At 29.4% G+C, this 11,292-nt stretch overlaps 1 protein-coding gene across 1 annotated transcript; it reads right to left on the bottom strand.

The window, feature by feature from the left end:
* Nucleotides 1-6,989: 6,989 nt before the first annotated feature.
* Nucleotides 6,990-10,502, bottom strand: LOC131177603 (60S ribosomal protein L18a-like protein). The gene is made up of 4 exons (XM_058142659.1): nt 10,110-10,502; nt 9,900-9,975; nt 9,339-9,453; nt 6,990-7,346 (listed from the first exon to the last, which is right to left on the bottom strand). Exons 1-4 carry the CDS (start codon nt 10,351-10,353, stop codon nt 7,287-7,289), a joined length of 495 nt encoding a protein of 164 aa, XP_057998642.1. The 5' UTR covers nt 10,354-10,502; the 3' UTR covers nt 6,990-7,286.
* Between the last annotated feature and the right edge of the window lie 790 nt (nt 10,503-11,292).

The raw sequence follows: 11,292 nt of genomic DNA, 5'->3' as shown, positions 1-11,292 counted from the left end.
AAAATCATACTCCTTTGAGTTATGAGCCAGCAATGATCAATTTACTTTGCCATGCATAATGATTTACCTTTCAAAAATATTCAATTTAATGTTCAAAAGGAATTAATTTCCTTTTAATAAGTAATATACATTTTTTTAATTAGAGAAAGGTGGGAAATTAAATTATTTATTTTTGGCTTATATAATTACTCTGATCATAAGTTTAAAATACATTCTACATTGAATAATATGTTCACAATTCATTCACACAAATTAAAGATTAGACAATTTTTTTAATACATTTAGATCTCGTTTGTTTCACAGAAAATAATTTATATATAAAAAATATTTTTTATAAAAAATATTTGTTAAATAAATATGTTCTACAAAAATATTTTTCATTATTTAGTTGTAATATTAATTTTTTAGTTGTAATGTTAAATTAATAATATGTGTTTATTTCATATATGTATAAATATTTTCATATTTTAAGAAAATTATCAAAGTCAGAAAAATGAAAAAAAGGAAGTCATTTTTATTAAAAATAACTTAATCTTTTCTTTGATCAGGACAATATTTTCTATGATCATTTTTCCTGAATTTCCCAAATGCAAAAAATATAAAAAAAAATAATTTTCAAAAAAATATTATTCATAAACCAAACGGAGTGTTAATAAGAAAAATTCATTTCGCCTGGAAATAATATGTTTATATAATAAATAAAACCAGGTTATATTCATTATCATTTTCTTTTTATGTTTATATTAGTTTGAAAAAAAAAATTAATTAATTAATTTAATCTCATTATAATTTTAAATCTTAAAATAGTAGGCTTTAAAGTGTTCGCCATGCATATAAAAATTATTAAAATTCTATAATGTATTGGATATGAAAGAAATTAAATAGCATAAATAAATTGAATTAAAAATAATTTTATTTTAATATTTTAGAAATTCTTAAAGTTTATAAGAGCCGGAGATTGAGTTCACTTGACTACTAGGCTATTGAACCAATCACAAGAGAAAAATAGTTTGAACTAAGTGAAATAATAGTGCAATATTCACATTGTAATTTTAATTAATTAAAATTATAATAAAAAGTAAAAATTTTAATTATATATGTATGAGTGATAAAGGGTATAATAGTAATTTTGATTGTTTCCTTAATATGTTACTCTTTAAGTATCTGAATTGATTACTGTTATTAAAATTGATTCGATTATTAAATCGATACTGACAAAAGGTTAAAAACTTAAAGTTTGAATAGGTTTAATTGATATATTATTAAATAAATATTAATAATAATTTCTTAAAAGACACTAATAATATATTGTCTCAATTAATAATTCATCATATTTTATAAATAATTTTTGGAATAAATTTAATTATACTTTAAAATATAATAATTTATTAAAACAATTAAAATTTTTTAATTAAAATTTTAGATTTAAATAATAATATTTTATAATAAAAAATACTTAAAATAAAATTTCATATTAGTAAAATTATTTAAATCAGTAAAATATAAATATTTGATAAATAAAAATTTTATATCATAATCAATAATATATATATATATATATATATATATAACAAATTGTAAATTAATTTAATAATTTAATTTTTTTAATTGTCATAAGTCAAAAGCGTATATATAAATTTTGTTTATAAAAAGAAAAAGTATACACATAAATTTTAACTTTTTTATAATTATTTAATGTAAATATTTATTAAATATATTTATATGAATGATGAAGTAAATGTGTAACTTACCTAGTGTGCATTGTAGGCTTTGCTATTAGTAGTATTTTTTTTTTTTTAAAGTAAATCAACCCTTTTGAACTCCATCAGTTTACTGATTATCCAGTTGATTCACGCATATTAATTTTAATTTGCACTTCAAATGGTTTTTATTTTGGACTAAATCAATTACTGATTTGATTTCTGATTAAACGAATCTGGTCAGTTGTTTGTAACCAGTGACAGAGTCAAAAAAATTCATTTAAGGGGCTTAAATAAAAAAATATGTAATTAGTAAAAATAATATAAACTCACAGGAAAATTTTTTAAAAATAAAATCTACTTGCTAAAAATTAAATGAAAATTATTGTTGATTAAAAAAATAATAAATACTTAATATTAAGAATTATTGTACTTACAATATATTAATAACTTAAAATTAAAAAATTTATCTAATTTATGTCATTATAATAATCAAGAAAAATAAATTTGTAACACCCTTGATTTTTAAATATATTATTTTTGGGTAAATATTGATGTTTTAATTAAATTTTAAGAAATTATTTGAGATTTTTTCGGATTTTAAAAATCGGGTTCGATTTTCCGAAAATATAAACTTTGATGATTTTTAAAAATTTATTTAAAGACCACGTGGCAAAACTAAAAATATATTTGGAGTCTATAAATTTTTCTGAGTTTTCTAGAATTTTTTCGGAATTTTTGGACCTCGTTTTCGGTCCCGAGGCAGAGTAAAAATTCAAAATTTTGTATTTCGAATCGAACCGGCCGAATCGAACCGGACCGGATCGGACCGATCGAATCGGACCGGCTCCCTCCCCTTCTTCTTTTTCTCCCGCGCGCGTCTCCTCCTCCTTCTCTCTTTCTCCCGTTTTCTCTCTCCTCCCGCCCCAGCCCGCCGGCCAGCCACCTCCCCCGCCACCCCAGCTCACCGGCACGCTGCCCCACCTCTTTCCCCTGGTCGGCCGCCGCCCCAAATGGCCGGAAAACGCGCGCGAACGCCCCTCCCTTGCGCGCGCGACTTTTCGACTTCCCGGCCAAAATTCGGCCGATCCGGCCACCAATCGGACCGGGTCTTGTGTCTAAACTCATCTACTCGTCGAGAGCTTTCCATAGACACCAAGAACACCGAAATCCATCGAGCGGTTTGTCCAATTTTTGCCCGAGAAGTTTTAGCCCATTTTGACTTTCGGGCTAGATTTCTCACAAACCGTGAATCCCACGAAAAAACCGAGAGTACCAGAGCGCTCCACTCGTCGAGAGCTTCGCGGCGACATAAATTTTGAATTTTTCCGACACCGTTTTTCGGTGGGTCCCACGGAACTTCGCAGTGTCTTTTCGAGCATTAAATGAGCTTAGAAAATTCTAAAAAATTTATGTACTAACCCCCGTGTCATGGGCTTCGTGTAGGTATCTTCAATTCGCAAAAATTCGGCTGTTGCAGATGCGTGAATTTCCGGCTAGACAGGAATTCTGGGAAAAGTCTCGGGTGGACCGAGGTTTTGGCTACCCCACATTGTCAAGCGTCGAGCAACGTCTCGAGAGTCGGAATCGGCAAAGGTAAACCCGAACCTTGCTTTTTCGTAATTTTCTAGTGCTTAAATAGGATTAAAAATCCATAAAATATTCGTGGTAGCCCAGAAAATTATGATTCTTTTTGCAATAGCCTACTAATATTGCTAAGGACCGCGGGGCAAAGTTTTAGAATTTTTAGAGCTTGTTTGGGTAGCTTTTGCAAAATGATCAATTATAAAGACTAAATTGAAATTTTACATATTGTGATGGATGATTGATTTGATGGGCCCAGGAGGGGCTGTGTGATGAGATTGAGTTGTGGATATATGGGTTGTGAATATAGAAGTGTGTTTTGAGCCCTTTTGCAGGTTGGGTAGGTCTTAGGTATAGGGGAGACTCTGCCGGATTTTCAGCACGATTTAGGACGTAATTGGTCTTTCTTGATTCGTATTGAGTTATTTGTATTAAATAATTGTAATGTAATTGTCGGTGGCAGATGACCTTCTTCCTCCACCCGGTGCTTGATGACCGTTGTCAAGTCTGTAAGTAAAATATTAATTTTAATTGTAATTTCACTATTATTATATATTCAAGCATGCCCATACATCACTTATATGCATATATCTATGTAGATAAACTTTAGGCACGATTTATGTTGCATTCATAACTGTGAAAGTGCCATGTATGTTGTTGTGGTAATTTGGAGCAGTGTGCGTGCGTTGGCGTGCGTGTGATGTGATGTGGACTATGGATAGGACGGGTAGACATGGCTTGAGATCTTCGCTGGGACCCAGTCCTTCGGGGTAGTCACGGCTTGAGTTCTTCGCTGGGACCCCGATTTGGTTTATTAAGCGAAAGTCCGGCTTGAGTTCTTCGCTAGCACCAGGTTGGATTTAAGAAAGCTGTATAGGGGATCAGCTCCCATATATTATAATTGATATTACTGGGTGTGTGAGTGCTCCAAATTACATTTTTGCTGTTATGATGTGAAATTATTGCTGGTGTTGCATTTCACTCTACATGGTGCATTAGTTTTAGATAGTTATAGAGATTACTCTCTGAGTCGAACGCTCACTCCTGTTCAATATTTTTTCAGGCTACAGGAGGATTTTATTGTGGTTAACCTGCTTTTCTCCTTCGCAGGTTGTTTATCAATATTTGTGTAATTTTATTTACTCCTAGAATTTCCGCATGTGTTAAAAATATTAATTGATTCGGGTCTGTAATATAAATTATTATGTGGACCTGTAAAATTACTAAATGCATGTTTGATTGACTGGATGAGGGAGCTGAGCTCCCATTTATCTTTATGTTGATATGAGTATGTGGAAGGTGAGCTGAGCTCCCCAATTGATGATATATTTTGTTTACAGGTCGAGTGAGTCAAAAACTCCCCGTTGAAAGGTTCACTTTATGGCCGGACTCTGTCTGGTTGGTTTCTTGAAATTGGGCCCAAATGGGCCTTAGAGTTGGGCTATGAATAGTTAGGCTTACTACGGGTCTCAGGGGCTTTAGGCTGGCCCAGGTCCTAGTGCCGGTCCGGCCCATAGGTTGGGTCGTGACAAAATTTAACTAAAATTATAAATTGAATAAAATAAATGATATGGCTTTAATTTATAAAAGAATTTTTTTTTTTTTAATTTGAGTCCAAGGAAATTATAGTAAAAAAAAAATTTCAATAATAGCAATAAGATTATATGAAGAAAACCACTAAAATTTTAAATTGATGAAAAAAAATGACAAAATAAATATACTAAAATTTCATTTGATAATTTATCCAATAATTTAAATTTCAAAGAAAAAAAATTAGTGATTGCGGTAAAATAAAATTGATGATAAAAAATAAGCCAAAAAATAATAATGTCTTAAATTTTTTTATAAAAAAATTTACATTTTACTATTAATATCATTCAGTTAAAATTTAGAGTTTTATTTTTTATAAAATTAGTAATACTCCTAAAAATTTTTAAAATATTGGGACAACAATTGATTTTTGCAAAACTATTACTATATTATGCCGCTAAAAAATTTTAAAATACTTATTAAAGTTTTATGTGGCCTAGTGCTTCATAAAATTTATATAGCAATAATTAAAAAATAACAAGTGACAGAGTCAGAAAATTCATTTAAGGGGCTCAATTAAAAAATATATGTAATTCGTAAAAAATAATATAAATTCACAAGAAAATTTTTTTAAAATAAAATTTACTTGCTAAAAATCAAATGAAAGTTGTTGTTGATTAAAAATAATAATAAATGCTTACCATTAAGAATTATTGTACTTACAATATATTAATGGCTTAAAATTAAAAAATTTATCTAATTTATCTCGATTTTTCATAGTAATCATGAAAAACAAATTTAATTAAAATTATAAATTGAATAAAATAAATGATATGGCTTTAATTTATAAAAGAATTTTTTTTTAATTTGAGTCTAAGGAAATTATAGAAAGAAAAAAATATCAATAATAGCAATAAGATTATATGAAGAAAACCACTAAAATTTTAAATTAATGAAAAAAATGACAAAACAAATATACTAAAATTTCATTTGATAATTTATCCAATAATTTAAATTTCAAAGAAAAGAAATTAGTGATTGCGGTAAAATAAAATTGATGGTAAAGAATAAGCCAAAAAATAATGTCTTAAGTTTTTTTATAAAAAAATTTACGTTTTACTTTTAATATCATTCAGTTAAAATTTAGAATTTTATTTTTTATAAAATTAGTAATACTCCTAAAAATTTTTAAAATATTGAGACAACAATTGATTTTTGAGAAATTACTACTATATTATACTCCTAAAAATTTTTAAAATACTTATTAAAATTTTATGTGACCTAGTATCTCATAAAATTTATATAGCAATAATTAAAAAATAAATATTAATATTTTAAAAAATTACTATTATACCCTTAAAAAATTTTGAAAGCTAGGAGGGCCGGTACCCCCCTTGGCCCAAGTGTAGCTCCGCCCCTGACTATAACAACAGAGAAAGTAATTGTATTATCAATCATAAGTACTTTATTTATACAATGAAAATAGAAAAAAAAATTAAATTTTTATTAACAGGATATTTTTATTTTTCATTATCAATATTTGAATTCTTAATTTTTTTTATTAATATTTTTTTTTTGTCTACATGTATTTTTATACATTGTTTTAATTAAATTTATTTTGATAATTGAAGTCAACTATATGCTTATATATTTTAACTTGAGGTTGACAATATAACATAAATATGTATTTGAAACTAATATAGTTTTATCAAGAGGTGTATTTGTCTTGTTTTATGTGCAATCTTTATAAAAAAATAATAAAAAAAAAAGTAAAAGACCCATTTTGACCCTTTAACTATTGTTTGATAGTTAAAAAAACCTCTTAATTACAATAAGAAATCTCAAATTTTCTAAGCCAACATACATTTACAAAACAAAGTAAATACAACCAAATGGTATCTAAATATAACAAACCTGCTATTGCTGGGATTTTGACCTGGGACCTCTTGGTTTCGGGGACCCAACCTTGGATAGGCAAGAGTGTAATAGCTAAAAACATAGAAGGTCATAGGTGGAATAAATCAAAATAAAATGTTAAAGAGGTGCAATAAAGTTTTCTTTAATTGTTCAATAGCCAATTTATATATGAGGTCAAAAAAATATCTTCAAACTCTTAACTGCAGCAATTTACTCAAAGCCTGAACATTTTAACCAAGTAACTCTACCTGAATCCACTGACTTAATATCTAAATTAATATTTATAATAATTAGTAATTATACATATACAATGTCTGCTGATTTTCACAAATAAATAATCAAAGCAAACCTTCAGCTAAATAAAACAATAACTGCGTTAAACATTTATGGAAATCATCTCCCAACGAATTCGCAGTTTCATTGTTCAGAACACTACCGATAAGTAACACAACTATGAATCAATCACATCATTGAGTACCAAAAGTTACAAATAGCGTTCAGGAACTGATGCATGTGTCCACATCTATTTTGCTACTCTTGGGTCTTGGCCAAAAATTACCAAGCATCAGCTCCTTTAGTTGCACCAAGAATAATTGCAACAGTGGCCACAACAGCCTGCAGAAAGAGCATTTTTCTTGCATTTTTAGGCAGGAACAGACAAAATAATCCTTTATTTCTCAACCCCAGTCAGCAAAAATTTAAAAAAATAAAAAAGAAAAAAAAAAGAATGCAGTTTCAATTTGCATAGTGATCCTTATATGAGTGGGTGACAGCGACTATAAATCATAGCAACTAAAGTACTATCCAAAAGGTACTCACTTGATGATGTATCACAAGGAAACACATACTAAAGCATACACTGTGAGTTTTCAAAAGCAACCAAAAGAGAATTTGAATTTCCTACATACAACTAACTAGCTTCTATATAAATATTTGGATGATAGAGACATGAAAGTCTCTTATGAAGAGAATAAATTCCTCAAATGTGGCAGAAACTTGATAGATTGTATCTAATTTACTTTATTTCAATAACCATATTGCTAGTGGCTTTGAGAGAGAGAGGAAAGAGGGTGGGGATAAGAGAAATTAAAAAAAAAAAAAGGGGGGGAGAGAGAAAGAGAAAGAGAGAGAGAGAGAGGCATAATGATCAACTATGGCAATGAGGATGATTAGGGTAATTCTAGTCAAATAGATTAAATCATAACTTTTGGAATTACATGCAAGCAGAATGAAATATTTAAAGGCTTCAAGCATTGTCAACTTTAAGGAAAGTAAGATGCACAGCTTTACTTGGCATTGCAAGGAGGTTTTTTCCATGTGACCTCCATATAACGCTGGAACAACCTTATGGTTTCACTGGTATCCACCCTATGAAACCACAAATATTATAAATCTCTCACTATTTTGAGATATAATCTATTCTGAATTAGAAAGAAAAAAAAAATCCAATGTTATAAGGAAAAATTGGAGAAACAAATCATAAACCCAAGCGGTATGGTTACCTTTTCCTATATGGTTATTAATAAATTATAATAGTGAATTCATTTATAGATTCTTCATTCTTCTATTGTAATAGAAAAGATACCCTTAGATATTCCCTGGAATTGATAGTCACAACTTCCGATTGACTGATATAATTTCCTTTAGGATGCACCATAGGCATTTGGAATGTAGTAACATGAACTTGATAGTTTTAGTGCTTATAGTGTATAAATTTTCTTTGAGTAGATTCATGAATGGAGACTAATTCATGAATATGATTTTAACTTGTTTGAGTGTCTACTTGGTTAGAGTGGAGAAAGCGAATCTACATAGCCGACCTCAAATTTTTTGGATAAAGGCTTAGTTGAGTTGAGTGTCTACTTAGTTGATAAGCCTGCTTTTAGGCTCTCAATTGTTGAATTGAGGTGTTTGGTAAGTATGACATTTAGAACAACTTCTAAAAAAAATCAATGGTAAGCAGTTCACATTATAATAGAGCTGGGATTTAAAAATGTCAGCTTTGGCCCTTCAACTGTTGGCTATTAACGGCCAATTATTGACTGCAAATGTTGAACCAAGCAAGCATCTTTTTTACATTATAAGGATGTTTATTACATTTTTTTTCTTGTTTGTGAATACATATCTTTTTAATCACTTTGCAATGCAGCAGTGAACTGCTAACCAACCTAATAGCCTAGTAACCAAGTCCCTTCACCTATTCAATGTCACATCCTAGCTCAAAAACTATGATATAATATAGAATACAGAGGCATTTCTATATTTGTAATTCCTCATCCAGCCAAAGAGTTCACTGCTTCTTATATAGTACATTATTGTGTCAACTTAAGATCTCAAAAAATTCACTAATCTGCATAATCTATTAACAATCGATTTATATACAGTGTGACTGCTAGTTGTGCAATTTACAGCTTTCTCCAGTGTGGCAATCATGCATATCAAGATATTTCTTCCGTGATTCAATTGTTCAGAACAACATTTCAAAAATTTAAAAGAATAACAATATTTTTTTTATAAAAAATTGAAATTTAGATGTAATTTCATCAAATAACAAAAGAGTATAGCACAGTAACTTGCAAATTTTCAGGAAATGAAAGAGTCACTCACAGCAATTGTGCAAGCAATGTATCCTGGTTTCTCTCGTGGATCAATCCTTGCACATAGTAGAACGAATAGCCCAATATACCAGGGAATAGCACCGAGAAAGAAACCGATTATAAACCTTCATGAAGGGACGGTCAATATATAAATAATAATGATTATAAATGAAAGGTCTAAATATTCAAAAAAAAATTAAAAGAAAATACCCTTAAACAGCTCCCTTTGTACTAGAAGCATTTCATAATCAAGAATGAAGCCCCAAATATAGCTCTATTTATTAAGTACCAAAGAGTAAGCACATCCAAACAAACAAGAAAGGCTCAGCCATCATGATATTAACATATAGACATAAAACATGAGCAAGTTTTAGCATCAATTGGTCAGCTCATTTAGCTCTAAAGATTGAAATCCTAAACTATTCTGCTCAAATGAAAATTTTATGGAGTCATACTTGCAAAACTCGATGAATATCCAGACATTGTAAGGCTCAAGTGAAAATTTTTATAAACCAATGAGGCATCCTTGTATTTGCTGCATGTTTGAAACTTTAAAATGATAATAACTTACAAGAACCAGCCAACACCAATACCACAGCAAGGAAGACGGCGCTCTCTTACAGGTCTTCCTTCAGCAACAGCATAACCTGAAACAATTTAAGTCAAAAAAATTTTTAAAAATCCAAAAAAAAAAAAGAGAAAATCTTGATTTATTTAAACGAAGAAAAATTTGTGGCTAACTAAAATGTAAGCTAATAAAGAACAGCGATCAGATTCATACCTGTGACGGTTTGGTAACCGTGAGCATAATAGGAGGGATCCTGAGGCGGAGGAGGGGCGGAAGGCTCAGTAGCTCCAGGGGGAGGAGCAGGCTGAGGGAAGCCGATGACAGGCTGGTGGTGGGGAGGAGGCGGAGGAGGATAATTAGCAACGCCTTGAAAGGTACCATACTGGGGCGGCTGTTGCTGCTGGTGGTGGCGGCGCTCGACGACGCCTCTGTTGCGTGCTTTGTCTTCTTCGCTCATGGTTACTAGTGATTAGGATTGGGAAGTGAGAGAGGGTTTTGTTTGATTTTTTGAAGAGAAATTGAGGAATCGAAGGAGTTACTTTGACACAGCACAATAGAACGAGATTGGCATTGCATTGACTCATCACCGTTGGGACACTTTGGTCGCAATTGTTAGTTAGCTGGCATTAATTATTTTTAATTTAAATTAATTATGAGTAAAAAGTAGACTTTCCCTTATATTTTATCCATATATTTTATGTTGAAAAAGGTTTTCTGAGTTATTTTCGAGGGTGAAATTAGCAAAATTAAATCAGTAGGTCGTAAAATTTTTATTTTATTTAATTTTAAAAAAATATTATATATAATAATAAATTATGTACTGAAAAAAATAATAATAATAATGTATACGAATTTTTAATACATATTATAATTAAGTAGAAAAAGAAAATAATTTTATAAATTAATAAATTTTTAAGGTATATGATTAAAGAATCATTTCACAATTAATTTTTTATTCGAATTCATAAATAAGTCTTCAGAATTTTTATTGTAAAATACGTCTTTTTAATAAAATAGTAAAATATGAATTATAAAATATATAAGGCCGAGTATACAATTCAAGATAAAGTTGCTCAGTCTAATGCTGGAAAAACAAGAGAGACTCACACACTCTTTTTTTTTTTTCTTATATTTTATTTTATAATGTTTTTTTTTTAAGTAATATAATGTTGGTTTATTAAATAATTTTATTTATTATAAATAAAATTTGATATTATTCAAATGAAGATAATTGAGATAAATCCTTTTTTTTTAACAGTCAAAGGTTGAAAAAAATAGCACATAAGTTAGAATTGGGAGAGGGGAATTACTTAATATGTAAGGAAAAAGAAAAGGAAAATAAAAAACTTAGCAAAAGTTTGACGATAAAAAAGTTATAGCATTAATAAAACATTAA

The sequence above is a fragment of the Hevea brasiliensis genome, unplaced genomic scaffold, assembly GCF_030052815.1.
Source record: "Hevea brasiliensis isolate MT/VB/25A 57/8 unplaced genomic scaffold, ASM3005281v1 Scaf62, whole genome shotgun sequence".
NCBI lineage: Eukaryota > Viridiplantae > Streptophyta > Magnoliopsida > Malpighiales > Euphorbiaceae > Hevea > Hevea brasiliensis.
The sequence above is the reverse complement of the archived record's forward strand: the minus strand, read 5'-3'. Positions and strand labels throughout refer to the sequence as shown.

Bases quoted from the DNA above. Each gene is read 5' to 3' on its own strand.
- LOC131177603 (XM_058142659.1), bottom strand. From the start codon at position 10,353: ATGAGCGAAGAAGACAAAGCACGCAACAGAGGCGTCGTCGAGCGCCGC. The intron at 9,976-10,109 runs GTATGAATCTGA...AAATTGTTTCAG, and splicing joins CGGTTACCAAACCGTCACAG to GTTATGCTGTTGCTGAAGGA. The intron at 7,347-9,338 runs GTGAGTGACTCT...CTCTTTCTGCAG, and splicing joins ACATTGCTTGCACAATTGCT to GCTGTTGTGGCCACTGTTGC.